Below are 22194 nucleotides of genomic sequence, written 5' to 3'. Positions count from 1 at the left end.
ACAAGCCTCTCTCCAGAGCTGTCCAACACTAGCACAACACTGGCTTCTTGCCTCTGGTTCTACTGTAGTGCTGCCTATCCCTCAGTAAGATTTGTTGGCTTGCAACTCCCAAGAGCATGTTCCTGCCCTCTGTTCATACTTCAGTGGCTGGATGGTGACCATCACTCTGTCCTGCCATAGCCTTTACACTGCTCATTAACAGTGGTCCTCTAGTTGCAGACACACCCCACACATATGACTGCTCTTCACAGGTAGCTCCAGAGTGTAAGCCATCCCTTGCTGTCAGCTAGTCTCTGGCTTGGAATAATTCCCACAGCCTGGTCTCTGGCTGAGCGGTTGGTAGGACCACTCTCATTTTTGCTTTTGTCATAACCCCGTTTCTGATCTGCACTGTCCATTGGATACAACAACAGTCCTGCTGCTGCATCCTTTGTCTTCCCTTCTAGAAATCACCTGCCATCACCCTGTTCCTCTGTCCAACTAGACCAATGCGGGAGTTACATGTCTTTCCCTATGTAATCATTGTGTATCTTGACTGAAGATCAAGCCTCAGGTGCATTGCATATATGTAACATCATCTTTAATTTCCATTCTAGTCTTTGGTGTATGATCCACAAGCAGAAGAAGAGCTACCCAAATATCTTGAGAGACTTCATAAAAATACAATAGAAGAACTACAAGAAATAAACACTTCACCTGCAAACCTGATGGCAATAATTACCATTCTGCATTTGGTTTCAAATATCCCAATAGACGCAGAGCAACGCACAATGACAGTAAGTTACAGTTAAGCCTTATAGAAGCTGGTAGGCTCAGATGGGAATATACTCCCTGATTGGTTAGTACGTGGACTAGGGAGGAGTTGATGGAGTGATAAGGTAAGAGGAAACAAGAACAAAGATACAGATGAAAGGCCCTGAAGGTGAAGACCAGGAGCTTTGCTTTTATATGAAAGGATTCACAAAAGGGTGACATGTTTGGAGCAATAGGAGAGAGGACGATTATTATCTGTACAGCATCTAGAAGTGTGCTAGGAACTTTACAGAACATAGAAGACAGTCTCTGCCGCAGAGCTTCTGGTCTTCATTTTAGACATGATACACAAGTGAGTCTGATAAACAGTAGGGATAGTGGAGAAAAGGAGGAGTACAGAGGTTACGGTGGTATGGTCACACAGTTATGCAAATCAAGATGGTTCCCCTAGATTTATAAAGGAAGGCCTTGGGAGATTGTTTCTTTAATAAATTATGGTGTTTATAGAGGGGTTATGAGTTATCTGGGGGATGAGTGAAATCAAGATGATGGAAACGGGGGGAGGCAGCTGAGGTGAAGAGTGTGTGTGAATGGCAGAGGTGTGTGTTGAGGAATGATGGGTTAGAAGCAGCTATGGGGAAAATGAGGAGGATAAATGTGGAGGGGTTGTTCGTAAGGGAAACAAATTGGCAATAAAAAGAGGTGAATTGCAAGAGATGAACAAGGAATGGACAGGAAGTGGAATTAGAGAGGACAGGGCTGATTTTTAGTAATATATCTAGCTGGAAGAAATGGCAAGTTTCAACAAGAGACTTGCTGATTTACACCAGCTAAGTGGACTGGATGTTTGAGCAGAAGGGAGACTGGAGTCAGAGATAACACAGAGGATGCAAACCTGGGAGCCAGGACTGGAGCCAGGCAAAAGTGTAGCAGTATTAGAAGGAAAGATGAGCACCTCTGCTTTCAGTGATCCTGACTTGAGACGGGACATCCAGGGGGAAAGGTCTGAGGGATTGTTTGAGAGAGGCCAGGCTAAAAAGATAAATTTCAGATGTTATTATTGATAGTAGCAATGATCGTAAAGAACATCATTAATACCAGATGTTTGTCTTTATTACAGAATTTCCTCTCTACAGTGAACGTTATTATCAACAGTTCCAGAATACTTGCCTGGAAACCTCTGAACAATGAAACAGCGAACAGTTCTCTGTTACTGGATTCAGTGGAGAGATTTTCCCGGTCCCTCCGGCCAGTTAATAATACCATTCCTCCTATCACCGACACCAACCTTCAGCTGCAAGGTATAGTTATCACAGAAAATAGCACATCAGACTATAATAAGAACTTTACTTTCTCCAATTCAGCAAACCTCAGCGGTAATGTGCTAATTAATAGCGATACAATTAAGAACTTGAAACAAAACTCGACCATCATCACCGTGGCTTTCTCAAACCTCAGCTATATTCTGCCCAACCCCAAGGAGACAGTTAAGGATGTGAACGGCTTGGTGATGATGACAACAACGAACAGCACGCTCCCTCCAGACTTCCAGATCTCTATGACATTTGCCAAAAGCAATTTGTCCATGAAAGAACCCCAGTGTGTCTTTTGGAACAACTCTCTCTCTGCTGCTGTAGGAGGATGGGATGACACCGGTTGTCACCCGAAGGATGAAGGAGACAACATCATTTGCATCTGCAGTCACTTGACTTCGTTCTCAATTCTGATGTCATTTGACCAGGGGTCCTCCAAAGCCGCACTGCAGTCACTAGATTACATTACCTACATCGGCCTGAGCATTTCCATAGTGAGCTTGATGATCTGCATATTAATTGAATCCCTGGTATGGAAATATGTGACCAAAAACAGAACCTCCTACATGCGTCACGTCTGTATATTGAACATAGCTGTGTCTCTTCTGATTGCAGACAGCTGGTTCATTGTCGCTGCCTTCCTACCAGACAAAAAGGAGCAAGTGACTGGGAATGTCTGCATAGCTGCCACCTTTTTCATCCACTTGTTCTACCTCAGTATGTTTTTCTGGATGCTTGCCCTGGGCCTCATGATCTTCTATCGCCTTGTCTTCATTTTACATGACACTAGCAAGACCATCCAGAAAGCTGTAGCATTCTCTTTGGGATATGGGTGCCCTCTTATTATATCAGTCATCACCATAGCTGTCACTCAGCCGCATAACACTTACAAAAGGGAAAATGCCTGCTGGCTCAACTGGGAGAAAAGCAAAGCTCTTCTTGCCTTCGTTATACCCGCACTGATCATTGTGGTTGTGAATTCAATCATTGCCGTTGTAATCCTAGTCAAAATACTAAGGCCTGCCATTGGGGAGAAGCCAAGCAAGCAGGAGAGGAGCTCCCTGATTCAAGCCATCAAAAATGTTGCCACTCTGACACCGCTATTTGGTCTTACCTGGGGATTTGGAGTCGCAACCCTTAACAAAGACAGCTCAATAGTATTCCATATACTATTTACTCTCCTCAATGCTTTCCAAGTGAGTATCATCTATGCACTGCTTTATTTTCCATGACCACTTAACACAGACTCATAGAAGAAGAAGACAGGAAGGACTAAGATATTCACGCTCCTGAAGTTACAGTAAATAGATTGTATCAGAGGGGTAGCCGTGTTAGTCTGGAGCTGTAAAAAGCAACCAAGAGTCCTGTGGCACCTTATAGACTAACAGACGTATTGGCGCATAAGCATTCGTGGGTGAATACTCACTTCATCAGATGAATGTAGTGGAAATTTCCCAGAGGCAGGTATAAATATTCAGGCAAGAATCACTCTAGAGATAACAAGGTTAGTTCAATCAGGGAGGATGAGGCCCTCTTCTAGCAGTTGAGGTGTGAACATTTACTTCTAAATAGAGTTCAGTTTTATTTAGGTAAGTTACTAAAAGGCCTTACAACAGCAGTGACACAAAGCCACTTCACATCCTGTGTGTGGCACTGTCAGTTAATTTTTTTTTAAACTTCTCCATTGCATCACTAGTAGAAATTTTAAATTAGAATGGCTGTCTTGGCTTTCTTTATATTTTATACTTAAAATTTAGCTTTACCTATTGAAAATCATGCTATCATCTACTAAAACAATACTGAATTGTCCACAGTAGAAATTGTCCACAACGGGCATCTTATTAAAAGTAAATCTTTCACTGAAACCAGAAAACCAAACAAAACTATTTCTGTGGCATTTAGATTTTGCAAGAGAACTACCCTTGTCCTAGTGTTTCATTCTTGATTTACTTGCTTCTTGCTAAAACATATGTCTTTATTACGCTTTCTAATTGTGCTATAGTTCACATTGTCTTCAGTCCATGGTCATGCATAGCTTTGTAATTCTGCCTGAGGCTGTTCAAGTCTATTGTATTGTTCGGTGCTGTTAGAGCAGCTGAAGCAGAGGTTGACTGACTGGTTCTTGTACTGGAACTTTTTGATACTCCAGAGCAAATACGTGACACACACAAAAGAAAACCAGCTTTTCACTAATTGTAGTAGCATAGCACATACAAAAATAAAATACATTCCCAAAAGCATACATAAAAATACATATTAAAAGGAGGGGACGCTTAATCCTATAACACATTATAGCCTGTTGGTTTTGGGATGTTTTAGCCTGTGTAAGCATTACAGAGTCTGGATAGCTTCTTCCTGTTCATAGCCAGACAGTTACCCAGAATGGATAGTCTCTTCTTTCCAGTCTTTTAGCTGTGTTTGAGGGCGGGGGAAACCATTAGCTTTTCTCTAGTGTCAATTGAATTGCACTAAAGTAATTGAAAAATAAGCAAGCAGGTAGCCTGCCTTACTGTCCTATTATTGATGGTCTTAATTAAGAAGTCTGTTGGTTTATTATCTCATTTCACTAAACAATATGCACTCCAAATGGGCTACATTTAAACTAAAATCCTATTTAGGTAGCTGCTCTCTGAGATTGTGATCAGTACCCTTCCTAGCTCTAGTCTACTTCATAAAGATTTCAGCTGTTTGTCATTCAGCAGTGGATGGTGATAGGTTTCAACGCCTTTCATGTTATTAATTCTTTACAGAAGGAAACTGTAAAAACCAAAAAAGAACAGGAGTACTTGTGGCACCTTAGAGACTAACAAATTTATTAGAGCATAAACTTTCGTGGACTACAGCCCACTTCTTCGGATGCATCTGAAGAAGTGGGCTGTAGTCCACGAAAGCTTATGCTCTAATAAATTTGTTAGTCTCTAAGGTGCCACAAGTACTCCTGTTCTTTTTGCGGATACAGACTAACACGGCAGCTACTCTGAAACCTGTAAAAACCAAACTTTTCCTTTTGCAATCTGTCCATTTCTTCCTTTGTGCTGCTTCTGAAGGTTAACCTAGGTAGGCTGATCCAAGTCTCTTAATTGTATGTCAGACCCTACTTGTGAAGATCATAAGGGAGCGTTTAATACTTGTAATCTGAAGTAAAGCAAAAAGACATTGAGTGTTTAAAAGCTGACAAGAGTGTGTGGGAGGCATATGGTGTATGTTTTAAATTGGCAGCTGCTCATCTGAAGGTTTTTACTTCAAATGTCTCATTCAGATGCCCCTAATCAGAGCTGCTCTTATAGCTTCCAGCCGTGTTAGTACCATGAATTGCAACACTTCTTTCTCTCAAAAGCAAGGTTTACGGGGCACAAAAAACCTGAAGTCTAGAGCCCAGTCATAGAATGGTTCAGAGTGTTTGCAGGTAGGAAAGTGTGAACACGTGTCTGTTCGTTTTCTCACCTTAGATCATTCCCTTTGGTTAGATGTAGCCAACTATTGAATAGCTACAGCAAGTGCTGTGAATGATGACAAGTTTTGAAAACCTTTATCCAGTAGTAGCATAAACCAGCTCCTGCAGGCTGGTCCTTCTTTCATTTCACCCAAGGCCCAGCCTTGATTCCCTTAGTAAGTGATGGAAGGAACCCAATTAAATGTTAGGGAGAGGTAAAATTAGATTGAAATAATCAAAAATGCAAAGTAAGATCTTGGCATCCATATGCAAGCAAATTGTTATTGGGTAAGACTTCTGTTAAGACAGTCTCTTTGACAAGAATGGAGGCCAGATTTCAAGAGGAGTTTCTGCTGTAAAAAACTTCCTTGTAGATTTCCTTTATGGGCAACTGTGGAAAGCTTAATTTAGGCTTGGTCTACACTAAACCCCCAAATCGAACTAAGGTACGCAACTTCAGCTACGTGAATAACGTAGCTGAAGTTCGAAGTACCTTAGTTCGAACTTACCTCGGTTCACACGCGGCAGGCAGGCTCCCCCGTCGACTCTGCGGTACTCCTCTCGTCTAGCTGGAGTACCGCAGTCGACGGCGAGCACTTCCTGGTTCGACTTACCGCGTCCAGACAAGACGCGATAAGTCAAACCCAGAACTTCGATTGCCAGCCGCCGAATTAGCGGCTGGGTGTAGACATACCCTTAGACTCCTTTTTACATCCAAGACTAAAACAACATCAACATCCAAGAATATGGCCCCCTGGTTTTTGTTCTTTTTTGTTTTGAGAGGGAGCGTGCGCTCTGCTCATTATCTAAAATATAAAAACCTCAGCCAGATTCTGCAGTAATGGGTACCTCTATCAATACATATAATAATGTTGGAGTTGTATTGATCATATCATTTATATGAGTTTGCAACTGCTAGAAGAGGGCCTCATCCTCCCTGATTGAACTAACCTTGTTATCTCTAGAGTGATTCTTGCCTGCATATTTATACCTGCCTCTGGGAAATTTCCACTACATGCATCTGACGAAGTGAGTATTCACCCATGAAAGCTTATGCTCCAATACGTGTTAGTCTGTAAGGTGCCACAGGACTCTTTGTCAGTAAATAGATTGTGTTTCTTACTGATTGGTCTTTGCCAATAAGTTGTGAGGCAATTCTTTCCCCAAATTACACAAACAGCTTTACTTTGTGTATGGGAGCAAATTCACTATGGTTAAGAATGTATTCCCATTTATTATGTATCCTGAGCTACCATCAGATTCTGTTTCCTCCAGTGCTTCCAAATAATTAGGGATTGTAGGACGGCAGTCCAGATCTAAGGTATCAAAGACACAATAAATTGATGAGCAATACTAATAAATGGGAAGTAAACAACTGAAATGGACCAACCCACCTGACTGACTGTTTTCTGCCAATCACGAGCTAAGATTTTTACTTGCAGAATGAGTTCTAACCGTTAATGAAGTAACCTGGGAGTATGGCCTCCTGGGTTCTAGTCCTCCGTCTGCTTTGCATTCTGCCCAGGGCTTTCAGGGTCTATAGCTCCACGGCTTTCCATCAGGCAGACTGTCCTAGAGCAGGGACCATATTCCCTTTCACTGAGAATTTTGAAATTTTTGGTTTCTTTGCAGATGAGAAAAACATCCAACAAATTCTGAAATATCAAATTCTCCATAAAATGGAATTACCTTTCTCCACCCAGCTCTGTTAACAAATAATAATTCATTTGTGTAAACCACTCAGATTCCCTGGGTGAAATGCCTTATAAAATTGAAAATAACTATCAGAATTATTGTGTCACTAAGGTATGGCTCTGGGGGGAAAAGGAAACATTTGGAAAAAATATTGGGGTTTGTTTGTTTTTCCATTTTTTTTTTTTTGCCCGGTATGGAAAAATTGTCAATTTTGGGGGAAATTGAAAAGGAATTGTTATATGAAATATTTCAGCGAAATAATTTGTAGAGTAATGTTTAAAATAATATTACTGCTGCCCTTCCGGCCTTCAAAATATTTTCTAATAATAACTAATAAGTATTTTAAATGAACAAAATGTTTCTCTAGGCAAAAAAAAGCACTTAAGTACCTGAGCATAAAGTTGCAGCTCACCCCTAATGCTAGATGTATTTGTCCTTATTATCTGAATCAAAACAATAGAATTTATACTTATCTATTTCATAAGTATACGAAACGGTACTTTTTATGTGCTAACTAAATTATGTATAATACATTTCTCATTCTTACAGAAGTTAATCAAGTTTAGTTTTGATCAGCCAGTAACTACTGCAGATATTTCAGTTTTTCACAATTTCATTTCTTTTCTGAAACAAAAAATGAAAAAAATGTTTTTCCCCCCATCTTCAAAATGTTACATCCCTAGTCACTTTGCATATTACTTGTTAACCACACAGTAACAGCCTGAGAAAGAATGGCAGTCAATATTGTGGAAACATTGAATAAGCACTACTGCATTATAGAACAGGGCATTTAACTGGTCGCCATCTTCTCATGCAGTACCCAGGAAAAATGGGATGATTTAAAGACACAATGACATCCATAACCTGGAAATTCCTTGTCTGTGTTGGTTTGTGTCACATCTGTGAGCTGAATTATTATTACTATCTATATTACAGCAATGCCTAGAAACCTCAAACAAGATCAGGACCCCATTGTGCTAGGTTCTGTACAAACACATAGCAAGAAACGGTTCCTGCACTGAAGAGCTTATCGTTTAAATAGTCAAGACAGACAAATGGTGGGAGAGGAATGCTCTAATGTGGTTAAATGTGGACAAATACAAATATTTATATTTAAATATCATATTTTTATAGGGATTATTCATTCTGGTGTTTGGAACTCTCAGGGACAAGAAGGTAAGAATTCAACTAATGTCTTACACCTGATACAAAGATATGCTTAGTATTTGAATTGACTGCATGGATTTACTAATTTACTTTGTTTGCAAACCACAGGTAGTAGAAGCCTTGCTGAACAAATATTCACTTGGAAGATGGAGTACGCAGCAAACAAAGGTTAATCCTCTCTAAGAATGGATTTCATAGTTACTTTATTAATACTCTGCAGTGCGTCAGATGTATTTTTAGTCAAACATATTTTATACTCGTACTTATTTACTAGAACTGCTCAAAAAAGAGAAGAGTTGGGAGAAATGTTTTTTTTTTAATCTTTTCAAAATTCAAAATATTTTGACCTATAGTTGGTCAAAAATGGGGGAGGTGGAGTTATGAAAATTTAATCAATATTTTTACTTTTAAAAATTATATTCAAAATTTCTTTGAAATTTGGTTGATTTTTTTGAAATTCAAAACATTTCAACCAGCTCTCCTATTGACACACACAGGACCATAGAAACAAATGGGGTGCCTGATTCTGGGGGGAAGTGCCCGCTGACTACAAGCAGGAAGGGCTAGAAATCCACATGCTTCTGGGCATAACAGCTTCGAAGGGCACGTGTTAACAGGGCTCACATTAGCACTCTAAAAATAGCTGTGTAGATGTTGCTTTGACAGTGCAGCTCAGGTTGGAGCTCAGGCTCTCATGCCCACCCCTTCCAACCTCCTCCCCTCCAAGCTTGAGAGCCTTTGCTCCAGCCCAAGCTGTGAGGTCTACACAGCTAAGAGGGGCTCACCAGCAGGGGCGGCTCTATGTATTTTGTTGCCCCAAGCACGGCTGTCAGGCGGTTTTGGCGGCATGCCTACGGGAGGTCCGCCGGTGCTGTGCCTTCAGCGTCCCCACCACCGAATTGCTGCTGAAGCCGCGGGACCAGCAGACCTCCCTCAGGCATGCCGCCGAATGCAGCCATGCCGCCCTCACAGTGACCGGCAGGCCGCCCCCAGCACACGCTTGCTGCGCTGGTGCCTGGAGCCGCCCCTGCCCACTAGCATGAGTCTGTGTGCCTGGGCTGGGAGGGTCGCTCCCAGATGCAATGTAAACATGCCTTGACTATTGGAGGTCAGGAGGGACTTTCTCTGGAGACAAATTTATCCCAGAATTTCCTACTGCAGGGTTTCCTCCAACTCTCTCTGTAGCATCTGGATACTGGACTAGATGGACTACAGGTCTGATCCAGTATGGCCATTCCTATGGCCCTGACATTTTTAAATGGTTAAATTCATAGAAATATGGGCCTATGAGAGACAATGGAGTTTATGCACAGACGAATGAGTTATAGCTGTCGTGAAGCCACTGCTGCAGTTGATACAAATTAGCACCCTTGCTGGCAGGCACATTAGAATCCCAGGATGAAATACACTTTCAGTCCCAGAGCTGATACCTCCACATAAAAGTTTAAGGCACTTTGTCCAGACAGTTCAGGAGAGCTTGCACTGTGCCTGCCTGTTCTGTACTTATTCTGTGGGTTGACGGAGGACTTCACCAACACACCTTCACTACAGACTCTTTGTAAAGAGCGTGTCTGCCTCCTGTCAGGCTGGGAACATTACCATACAGCTTTTTTTTTTTTTTTTTTTTTTTTATGTCATTGTTCATCTGGTACCTGCTAATCTGCAGCCACTGGTTGGGTGGTTGTTATGAATGGGTAATAGTGTTCGATCGGAAACTCATCCAGTGCTCCACTCCAATCAGAAATGAGTAGCCTAATTAAAATTACACACTCCTGATTTGGGAAAAGCCCCCATTGGGCCAACTCAAACTCCCAGCAACATCAGTGGAAGTTGCACCCTTCAGGATTTTGGCCTCTTTCAATGGGAGTTTTGCCAATAAGGAGAGAGTAAGCAAAGCAGATCAGGCCCTGTGTGACCATCCTTCTTAAAAATAATTAATTCACGTTAATCTTCCTTGATCACCTTATGAACTTGTGTTTCAGAGCTATTAAATTGCATCCTTTTTTCCACAGTGATTCAGTCTGACGAACCTTATAAAAACACTATCACATTTAATAGGGAATGAGGACCCTGCTATAGAAAGTTTAAACCGATCTATTGCAGAGATCTCATTAAATTCTATAGGCTTTTAGAGTGTTTCTATTGAACCCCTCTTTATCTCTGGAGAAACCTGTTGGTTCCAGCCCTATAGAATTCTGAGACTTTTCCATAAAGGAAATGTCCTTCATCTCCAGCAAGATAAACTCATTTTCTCCCTGCCCCTCTGTAAAATACGAATTGTTTTAGTTTATGTTCCACCTGCCCTCTGGTGGTTGGAATCAGACTTGCTGAAATGCTTGTAGTAATCTCATCTGTTGATGACTGACTTAAAGAGGATGTCAGGCATAGTGCTACTGGTCATGCTAATGGGAATTCTCCTTGAGCTCAAGTGGCAGAAGTCCTGTGCTGTCTGGAGTGAAAGGTCTTGTAGTCTAACCCCATATATCATATGCGCCATTTAGGCAGAGGCTGTTTGTGGCTGTGTCTTGTACTTTATTTTAAGTTTAATCTGTCTGCTTCTCTCTTGTCCACGATCATTACCATAAATGTACATATTCCTGGCTGGAGAATATGCCAGACAAATAATAGAGTCACAGCACACGTGCAAACAATTCAGACTAAAACCACAATCCAGTCCAAACAGAGCAAGCCACAAGAAAGCAAACACAGAGAGAAGTGAAGGCTCTAATTTGTGCTGATAGGTTGAATGCTACTGGATGCCCCAATAGCATCATTATTCCCTCTGCAATAGATTGCTTTAAAGCAGTGGTTCTCAACTTTTCCAGACTGCTATACCCATTTCAGGAGTCTGATTTGTCTTGCGTTCCCCCCAAGCTTCACCTCACTTAAAAACGACTTGCTTACAAAATCAAACATAAAACTACAAAAGTGTCACAGCACACACTGTTAATGGCAAATTGCTGACTTTCTCATTTTACCATATCGCTATAAAATAAATTGATTGGAATATAAATACTTACATTTCAGCGTATGGCATATAGAGCAGTATGAACAAGTCAGTGTCTGTACAAAATTTTAGTTTGTACTGACTTCGCTAGTGCTTTTTATGTAGCCTGTTGTAAAACTAGGCAAGTATCTAGATGAGTTGATGTAACCCCTGGAAGACCTCTGTGTACCCAGAGGGATACGTGTACCCCTGGTTGAGAAACACTGGTTTAAAAGGCCCCTTTATCTAGCCTGTCCCACACCCCATTTGTATGCCTCCTGTGTGCTCCACTGAACAGCATTCTATTCATACAATCTCTTTTAAAATGTAGCAGAAAATGATCCTGACTTTTAACTAAAACCAGTTTCCATCTTACAGTTAACGTCCCTGGGTGATTCTGCCCCCGCGTTCTCCATGAGCTCTCCATTCTCAGGAGCACTAAACAACTTATTTGGCAAAGCAGGTATGTGACAATCGCTACGTGATAACAAGGACAACAGACAGGATTTTTGTGTCCTTTCAAATAGTGTCTCTCTATCTAAAATGGTAGTTCCATTTTCCAGTAGCTGAAGGCAGTGGAATGACTGGATTTACAGCGGTATAACTGGGAGCTAAAGCTGGCCTATTAAGGTTTGTTTAAAAATTCATTAGATTAGGTTTGTCTAAAAAACTCAGTCATCTCAAGCAGTTCATGGCCCTCAGAGACCAAGTATGGGCTCTTGAGACCAGAGTGACTGAACTCGAGAAGTTAAGGAGACAGAGAAGTACATAGAGGAGACTTTCTGGGACACAGTAGAACAGTCCCACATCCAGTCTGACAGTCTCTGTGTTGTTGAGGAGAATGAAAGTTTTGTGGAAGGAGAACATCAAGCTGGAGCAGAGAGAAATGATCCTGTAGTTGGGACCATCCTTCCAGATGATGCCATGGTATCTTCTCACACTGAGGATACCCCTCCCGGGGAGGGGACCTCTGTTATTAGGAAGAGACAGGCAATAGTAATGGGGGATTTGATTTTAGAAATATAGGTAGTTGGGTTTGTGATGACTGGGAGAACCTCATGGTGAATTGCCTGCGAGGTGTGAAGGTTGCGGACCTCTCAACACATAGAGACAGACTTATGTGCAGTGCTGGGGAGGAGCCAGTGGTTGTGGTACAGGTAGGTACAAATGACATAGGGAAAGTAAGAGAGAGGTCACAGGGACCAAATTTAGGCTGCTAGGTAAGAGATTAAAGTCCAGGTCCTCCATGGAAACATTCTCTGAAATGCTTCCAGTTCTATGCATAAGGCCACTTAGACAGGCAGAACGGCAGGGTCTCAATTGTTCAGTGGAGGAATTTAGGTTTATTAGGAACTGGAGAACCTTTTGGGAAAGGAGGAGCCTATAGAGGAATGATGGGTCCACCTAAACCAATTGCTGGCATGTAAAATTGAAAAGGTCATAGAGAAGTTTTTAAAGTAAGGCCTTAGGGAAAGCCAACAGGTGCGGAGAAGCACACGGTTCAGACAGACACATCCCTTAGGGAAGGATTTATTAAAAGGGTGCTCTATTAAAAATAAAATAAAAAATAAATATATGGAGATATACCTATCTCATAGAGCTGGAGGGGACCCTGAAAGGTCATTGAGTCCAGCCCCCTGCCTTCACTAGCAGGACCAAGTACTGATTTTTGCCCTAAATGGCCCCCTCAAGGATTGAACTCAAAACCCTGTGTTTAGCAGGACAATGCTCAAACCACTGAGCTATCCCTCCCCCCTCTATAACCTAGATAAAAGGAGAGGATAGAAGTTAATAAAATACAGATAGAAATTGAAGAGAAACAGTCAAATGAGAGAGAGTCTCATTCAATTACATCACATGAAGGCCAACAACTAACTACTGATAAACTTTATAAGTGTTTGTGTACATATGCAAGAAGTCTAAATACTAAGATGGGTGAACTTGAGTGCCTGGTATTAAATGAGGATATTGATATAACAGGCATCACAGAAACTTGGTGGAATGATGATAATCAATGGGACATGGTAATACCAAGGTACAAAATATTTAGGAATGACAGAGTAGGTTGCACTGGTGGGGGAGTGGCACTATAGGTGAAAAAACAGAGTCACACATAGTAAAGATTTTAAATGAACCAAACAGTACCATAGAATCTCTATGGATAGAAATTCCATGCTTGAATAATAAGAGTATAGCAGTAAGAATGTACTACCAACCACCTAACCAGGATGGTGATAGTGATTGTGAAATGCTCAGGGAGATTAGAGAGGCTACAGAAAACCCACTAATACTGAGGATTTCAACTATTCCCATTTGTCTGTGTGTAACGGTGCCTAAGTGGGTCATAACTGAGAGAGCCAAATTCAGGACAAACTCTTGAGAAATAGGGCAAACACAACCCAAAACTGATGGTTATTCTTTTATAAGATATACCAAGCCAGCAACAACATTAAACTCCTGTTTCACAACACTGGCTAACAAGAAAACATAAAGGCAGTTTCCTCAGGCAGTCCAGTTCTTGTATCACCACCAAAAACACTGGATTCAGAGATGAGTGGTTCTTTACAACCAGTCCCATCAAATAATAGGTTCTTCTGATCCCAAAGGACCAGCCACAGACCCAGGTCGATATATAACTTAGATTTTACCCAAAAATCACGCTGGTGCCAATCATTTAGTATCTAAAATCTAAAGGTTTATTCATAAAAAGAAAGAAAGGTGAGAGTTAACATTGGTTAAAGGAATCAATTACATACAGTAATGGCAAAATTCTTGGTTTAAGCTTGTAGCAGTGATGGAATAAACTGCTGGCTTAAGTCAAGTCTCTGGAATACATCCACAGCTTGGATGGGTCATTCAGTCCATTGTTCAGAGCTTCAGTTTGTAGCAAAATTCCTCCAGAGGTAAGAAGCAGGATTGAAGACAAAATGGAGGTGTTTCCAGGGCTTTCATAGCTTTTGCCCTGTGGAGAGCATCCCATTGTTCTTACTGTGGAAAATTACAACAACAAGATGGAGTTTGAAGTCACATGGACAAGTCACATGTCCATGCATTTTGCCTAGTCACAGCAGGAAATTTCATTAAGTGTAGATAGGCATCTCCCATGGTTCATTGTCAGTTAAATGTTTTTTTCCGATGGGCTATTCAATTTGAATAGTTCCTCCAAGATGTACTGGCTAATTACTTCATGGGCATTACCCCAGGAGCAAATATTTGAAATCCAAGTATAGAGCCAATCCTGTAACTTCACATACAAAAATGATACATGCATCCAGAGAGCATAATCATAACCAGTAAATCATAACCTTTTCACAGACACCTCACTTGACAAACTTTGTTGCAACCACTGTTATATATTTGCAGCAAATCTTGTACAATGATCTATATGGTCATATTGTAATCAGATAACGTCACACTGTGTGTGTTACCTCAGGATGGGATACAGAGATAAAATTTCTAGACATTGTTAATGACTGCTTCTTCAAGCAGCTAGTCCAGGACCTCACAAGGGGAGAGGCAATTCTTGATTTAGTCCTACGTGATTCACAGTATCTGATCCAAGAGGTGAATATAACTGAACTGTTTGGTAATAGCATTGTAATTAAAATTAACCTCCTTATGGGGGGAAGTACCAAAGAAAACCACCACAGTAGCATCTTACTTCAAAAAGGGGAATTACACAAAAATGAAGAGGTTAGTTAAACAGATATTAAAAGGAACAGTTCCAAGAGTGAAATATCTGCAAGCTGCATGGAAACTTTTAAAAAACACCATAATAGAGACTCAAATTAAATGTGTACCACAAATAAAAAAAACAGTAAGAGTATCAAAAAATGTAACCATGGGTAAAACAATAGAGTAAATGAGGTGGCTAAAGACAAAAAGACATCCTTTAAAAAAGTTGGAAGTCAAACCCTACTGAAGTAGGAGCACTGCCAGCTTTTCTGCCGCCCTAGGCGATGGAAGGTCCTGCTCCGAAAAGCCGCTCCCCACAGAGGCGGCGGAAGGTCCCGCTGCCGAAATACCACCGCGGTCGCCGCCCCCCAAATTGTAGCGCCCTAGGCGACCGCCTAGGTCGCCTAATGGGTTGCGCCTGCCCTGTACTGAAGAAACTAGAAAGGAGCATAGTCAAGTGTAAAAATATAATTAGGCAGACCAAAAAACAATTTGAAGAGCAACAAGCAAAAGACACGAAAACTAGCCACAAAATTTTTTTTTAAGTACATCAGAACAGGAAGCCTGCCAAATGGTCAGTGGAGCCACTGGATAATTGAGGTGCTAAAGGAGCACTGAAGGAAGATAAGGCCATTTCAGAGAAGCTAAAAGAATTCTTTGCATTGGTCTTCACTGCAGAGGATGTGAGGGAGATTCCCACACCTGAACCATTCTTTTTAGGTGACAAATCTGAGGAACTGTCCCAGATTGAGGAGTCAATACAAGAACAAACTGATAAATTATAGAGTAATAATTCACCAGGACTAGATGGTATTCACCCAAGAGTTCTGAAGGAACTCTAATCTGAAATTGCAGAACTACTAATTTTGGTATGTAACCTATTGCTTAAATCAGCCTCTGCAACAGATGATGGTGGATGGCTAATGTGACGCTGAATTTTTAAAAAAGGCTCTAGAGGCGATCCTGGCAATTACATGCCAGTAAGCCTAAATTCAGTATCAGGCAAATGGATTGAAACTATAGTTAAGAACAGAATTATCAGACATATAGATGAATATGATATGTTGGGGAAAAGTCAACACCGCTTTTGTAAAGAGAAGTCATGCCTCACCAATCTATTACAATTCTTTCGTGGGTCAACAAACATGTGGACAAGGGTGATCCAGTGGACAGAGTGTACTTGGACTTTGGTGAGGGACCTTGTCAAAGGGTTTCTCGAAGACTCTTAAGCAAAGTAAGCAGTCATGGGATAAGAGGGAAGGTCCTCTCATGGATCAGTAACTGATTAAAAGACAGGAAACAAAGAGTAGGAATAAATGGTTAGTTTTCACAGTGGAGATAGGTAAATAGCAGGGCCCCCCAAAGATCTGTACTGGGACCAGTGCTGTTCAACATATTCATAAATGATCTGGAAAAAGGGGTAAATACTGAGGTGGCAAAGTTTGTAGATGATACAGAATCAATGAGACTGGGCTAGATGGGCCATTGGTCTGACCCAGCATGGCCATCCTTATGTTCATGACATGGTGCAATCAGTATAGTTCGAGCTACACTGCACCACCTAGGACTGAGGAGATCTGAGCTGTTGCTTGAAAGCAGCACCTCTTGGAATAGGGTAGCTGTTTTACTAAGGCTACTTATTAATTGATACTTAGGGAGGTATTGTTTGAAACTCAGAATAACTTGGTCCCTATAGGTGTGATCTTTTTAACCCAACTATAGCTCAGAAGAGATGAAGAAAGGTTTGGGCTGAAAGCAGCAAATGAGGGATCTTAATAGATAGCAAACAATTATGTTTTAAAAGTGTCTTTTTAACCACATATTGGGGCAAAATCTAGGGCCAGAACCTACTGAAGCCAAAAAGATTGCATCAGTATAACCAAACAGAATTTCTCCTATATTTTTAAAAAGCCAGGCCACGATTTTTCCAAATGGGTGTTTAAAGTTACACTCCCACATTCGTATTCAGGCACCTCAATAAGTAGCCTGATTACTTTCTATGGGAACTGCTGGGTGCTCAGCACTTTGAAAATCGAGTCACTTCTTTAGCTACCTAAGTATTCATATATTTTAAGGCCAGACAGGACAATTAGATCATCTAAACCTACCTGAATATGAATGTACGAGTTTATCGTTGGGCACCCACTTTAGAATCCAGGCCTCAGTCGGCTTGCAGAGGCGTAACGGAGAGCAGAATTTACATCAGCATCTGGAACTCCATAATGGAATTCAGGTGTCCCTTTCAAACAATCTAAGTAATGCAAGTCAGCGTAATCTATCTGTGTTAGCATCTGATACAAATCACAAGTCATGTTGTTTTTGTGGTCTGTGATGTAGCCACAGTCCAGACTGAATCCTTGTTATGGATAGATGGGTCTGTGTAACATACAACCAGTGCAGTGCTATTGTGTCTTCAACCCAAAACATGCTTTTTTTCTTTTCAGGAAAATACAAAATCTCTTCCACAGAAACAACAGGTTCGTTTAGTGAGCACACTTCCAACACATATTCTGGGTTTCACTGATGTGTTGCAAATGTTGAACCAAGAATGTGTGAAGAGACCCAGGTCTTTTTGCGAACCATACGTCAAAAGAATGAAAAAAATACTCTATGAATCAGAGAGAAGTGGACATCACCCAGACTGCACTGTGCCTTGGCGTGTTCTTTAACAAGCATCCCTTCTACTTAACCTGTATGGAAGTTTCATGATGTGGAATGTTAGAGACCACTAATGCTAAAAGAAATGTAAAAATATTCCACATAGGCTCCCCTTGATCTCAGTGACAGTTGAAGGCAGTCAGCATCAACGTGGAGGTGCTCAGCACGGCACAGGATTGAGCCATGACACTACATGACAATAGACTTCACGTAGTCTTAATAATTTCACTTTTCCAATTTTCTGAATGATGCCAAATGCATGCATATATACACAAGGGCATCCAAGCCCATCCTCTCCCTCCTACTTGCTCCTGTAGGGGGAGATGGTTTAGTAGTCTAAATTTCTTGCTTGAGCTATCTAGACTTCCTGGAATGACAGATTCAAACCCCAGATGGGTTAGCTCAGAGTGCTGACCTTCTAAGACCTGGAGTACCCTGATGATTACTACAGGGAGGTCTGTCAGAGATATGACTTAAAACCTAAGTGTTCCTTGCTCTGGTTTAACACTGAAGGCCCTCTATGGGACTTTTGTAAGAACATGATGGCTTACCTTATATCCCTAGCTAAAATTCCCCTTTCCTCATGGGTATGTAATGTGTTAGGAGATGGTTGGTTGCTGCACTCCATCCCACAGGTGGCTGCATTCCTGTGGTGTATGTATATAAGGTCCCATCATGTAAGCGCTCAGTGATCTTCCATTGACAACGATGGTAGGCCCAAACTCAGAGGGCTTGCAGGATCAGTACTACCATAAAACACTTTGAGTGCCAGGCAGGATGAAAGGTGTGTAAATTATTATTACAGTGCTGAATTTGTAGCTTCACAATTGTTTCCATGGCTGCAGATTTTGATGTCTTAAGCCAGGATTACGAGAGGCGCCTGCAAAACACTCATGGCCAGAGACAACATTGTTTGCAATAAAAGGAACTCTTCATGCAAAATTTGCCATAAAGTATTTCACAAGTTCACCCAGTTCTGGATTAGGGGCCAGATTCACTACCATTATCAGTGGGTGCAACTCCATTTGGCCTCAGTGGAATTAGGCCCACGTGTGCATGTGGCGAATTTGGTCCTGTGACTGCACGGTAGGATGAAACCGGTGTTGTGGGGAGAGAGATGTCACTGTTACACAAGGGTGTAGGATGGTAGCAGAAGGGAAATAGAGAAGTATTGGTCAAGCAAATTCTTTATACTGACAGCAATTTATTTTTGCTTTAAAGTCTCCTCCAGTGTGAAAGTTCTTCTTTGAAATGACCTCCTTATTCTCAGAGCTTAGAATAGGTGCGAAGTATTGTAAATGGGTTGTAGCTTCAATGGCTGACAGGAAATGGATCCTGCATTAATGAGAGCACTGCCAAATTATTCTGGCCTCATAATGGGGACAAAGACCCTACTTCACAAAGCATGTGCTTCATTTCAGGTGCTTTCTTCAGTCTCATTGACATCCATGTGTTTCAGGGCTTTGCTGAGCAGGGACAGATTGAAATGCATGCTTAAGTGCTTTGCTGAAAAGGGACCTAATGGGGAATATGTAACAAGCACATCCCCAGCACAGGGATGTGGGCTAAGACTGCAGTCAAGATTCTCAGCCCTGCCTAAGTTCCCTAAAGCTGCCTCAGACAAGCAGCTGAGCCCTCCCCCTGTGCAAGAGCAGTGCCAGGCCGTGGCCCAGGTGAAAGCATCAACCCTGCCCGGTTGTGCTAAATTTTTGACATTGAACTGCTGTCACTAACCACATCCACCTCTAGGTGTGCCCCTCGCCAGTTCCCCTGCAGCATCACTGCAAGGTGGATTGTGCAATATGGATTTTCTGTCCTCTGGGAATGGGACTCTATAGCAGATCCCGATGCCCTCATCCGTCTGAGTGTGCGAGAGCAGCTGCCTGTGCCTGGTTAAGCATGGGATCAAAATGCTTTTTCACCGATTAATGGTCTAGGACCTTTGGGAAGCTGGAGTGGAGGGAACGATTCTGATTTGCACTACATGGCTGTGCAAGGGGAGAAAGGGGTTGTGAGAACTCCCTTTGGCCCGCGCAGGGGCTGCTTGGACTCTGGGTCCAAATGCATAAGAGCAAGCAGTATTACTCTCTCCCTCCTTTTCTGGAGCAGGTGGCCTCGAATGCTCAGAGCCTTGGTTCTGCCGCTCCAACTTGCTGGCCACAGTAGCAGAGCCAGCACATGGGAGGGTGGCAAAGGAGGGAATTGGAAATCAAAGAGGAATCCTTTGACAGCGTGTTCCCCAGTGGTACCTGCGTATGCCTAAAGTGCAAACTTAGCCTATCATCTGTAAAATGCTTTGAGATCCTCCAGTATGAAAGGCGCTACATCACATACGACAAATGTCAGCCTTATAACCGTGATTGCTGACATTTCCCTACATAGAATTGACCTGCAGAATTAGTAATTGCTCAACAATTCTGGAGTTTATACACTGTAAAATTCACATTTCATTTCTGTGAACTATGAAAACTGTTGTGCCATGATTTCTTCATGACACTGTCATGTACTAGCCATCTAAGCTTAGAGTAGGCTTGTTACATTGCCCCCAAGGAAGATACATTTATGCAATAGCTGCATTTTAGAAAGGTAAGTTTGTCAAGAAAAATAAAACCCATGTTTAACAGTCACATAGTCTCTTAAGGACTGACATAAGCTAACGGGTTGTTATTTAAACAACATTATCTAACATCTGTCTGGATAGTCCAGCTTTCTTTCCCTAGATGGGGATTCAGAATTCAAAAATGTACAATAAAGTCTATTCAAAATCTAGGGGGAATTCCCTTAACCACCGCCCATTCCACTGCTTAAAAGATTTTTCTTTGGGGCAAATGCTGGTAATTCCTGCGCAGTTTCTTTCAGTGTTATTTTACAACCCTTCCTTTTTAAAAGAAGTAATTGTTAATGTCTTCCACTTGTAGGATACTGTCTATAGTACTTTACAAATGAGAGCACTTTATTTTTGTACTATGATTTTCTCCCTAATACAGTAACTCCTCACTTAAAGTCGTCCCGGTTAACGTTGTTTCGTTGTTAGTTGCTGATCAATTAGGGAACATGCTCGTTTAAAGTTGCGCAATGCTCCCTTCTAATGTTGTTTGGCAGCTGCCTGCTTTGTCCACTGCTTGCAGGAAGAGAAGCCAGTTGGAGCTAGATGGTGGGGGCTTGGAACCAGGGTGGACCGGCAGCCCCCTATCAGCTCCCTGCTCCCCTAAGTTCCCTGTATGGCAGCCACCCAGCAGGCTAGCAATTGCTGGCAGTTCAGCTGTCCCTCCCCGCCCCCTCGTGTGCTGCTCCAGCCCTCTGCCTTGGAGCTGCTCCCAGGATTCTCCTGCTTGCTGTGCAGAGGGGTGGTGAAGAGGGGTGCTAATGTCAGGGTGTCTCCTTCTCCCCGGCTCCTGTACCCCCATCTCCTGTACCTTATCTCCACAGGGAGGGGGCACACTACAGGGCTCAGGACTGAGGGAGCTTGCTGGCAGCAGCTGCTGTCTCAATTTGCTAATCTACTTAAAAAGGCAATGCACTTAGAGTGGGGTCAGCATACTTAAAGGGGCAATGCATGTCTCTCTCTCTCACACGCGGGGGGGTGTCTCTGTCTCTCTCTGCCATGTGTCTCCCCTCCCTCCATTCGTGCTGCCTTGTAGAGTGTGAAGCGACATTAACAACATGTTAGCCCTTAAGTGCTAGTTCATCATTTAGCAATAAGGCATTCCCTGGGAAATATCCCACCTTCTGACTTCACCACCTCAACCAAGCTTCACAATCATCATTGCTGTGTACAGTATTAAATTGTTTAAAACGTATACTGTGTATATGTGTGTATACACATACATAATATAGTCTTTTGTCTGGCAAAAAAAATTTCCCTGGAACCTAACCCCCCCTATTTACATTAATTCTTATGGGGAAATTGGATTCGCTTAACATCATTTCACTTAAAGTAGCATTTTTCAGGAACATAACTACACATTTAAGCAAGGAGTTACAGTATATAGTTTATATCTCAAAAGTATGAAAGAACGAGAAAGCACTCATGCTTACTGTACACATCTATATCTTACAATGTTAATTGTTAATAAAATCTGCTTGCATAGAGCTCAAAGGAGACTGGCGTGTGTTGTCCTGTAACATTCAGCATCATAAAATAAAATGTAAACTATTGTCAGGAAAGCACTGGTCCCATGTTTGTAACTCAAGGAAAGATGGGTGTTATTTAAAGATGGCAACTGTCAGGGCTACTAGGTGAACTGTGCCTTAGACCCCTTTTAGTTCCTCTTGAGTGTGCCCCATAGATGACAGACCTGACTCCCTGTATTTCTCTCTGGGTAGAACCACATGTTCCAATCACTCTCGGACTGGATCTCTGGGCTGCAGCCCCTCTGGTTCCCAACCCTGTTAATGAACCAGGCCCAACTCAGTTTTGGCCCCTGTAAGAGTTTCCCTTCAGGAGCCCACAACAACATCCATTTGCAGTGACACCAAAACAGCATAATCAAAACAAAGCATTATTTATTCAT

The 22194-nt window shown here is 41.9% G+C and overlaps 1 protein-coding gene across 7 annotated transcripts in view; it reads left to right on the top strand.

Moving 5' to 3' along the window:
* The window catches only part of ADGRF5 (adhesion G protein-coupled receptor F5), an 81132-nt gene extending 59285 nt beyond the window's left edge, over positions 1 to 21847 (top strand). For all 7 annotated transcript variants that reach the window (XM_008163084.4, XM_024101053.3, XM_042848664.2 and 4 more), the window contains 6 exons: positions 597 to 776; positions 1874 to 3262; positions 8329 to 8370; positions 8470 to 8529; positions 11726 to 11810; positions 17467 to 21847. In XM_008163084.4, the coding sequence (XP_008161306.2) occupies positions 597 to 776; positions 1874 to 3262; positions 8329 to 8370; positions 8470 to 8529; positions 11726 to 11810; positions 17467 to 17546 (1836 nt within the window). In that variant the 3' untranslated portion in view covers positions 17547 to 21847. The remainder of the gene's footprint in view (positions 1 to 596; positions 777 to 1873; positions 3263 to 8328; positions 8371 to 8469; positions 8530 to 11725; positions 11811 to 17466) is intronic.
* The last annotated feature ends 347 nt before the right edge of the window (positions 21848 to 22194 follow it).

Source organism: Chrysemys picta, chromosome 3 (assembly GCF_011386835.1).
Source record: "Chrysemys picta bellii isolate R12L10 chromosome 3, ASM1138683v2, whole genome shotgun sequence".
NCBI classification, from domain to species: Eukaryota; Metazoa; Chordata; order Testudines; family Emydidae; genus Chrysemys; species Chrysemys picta.
Note: the sequence above shows the minus strand (reverse complement) of the source record. Positions and strands in the feature narration are given on the sequence as shown.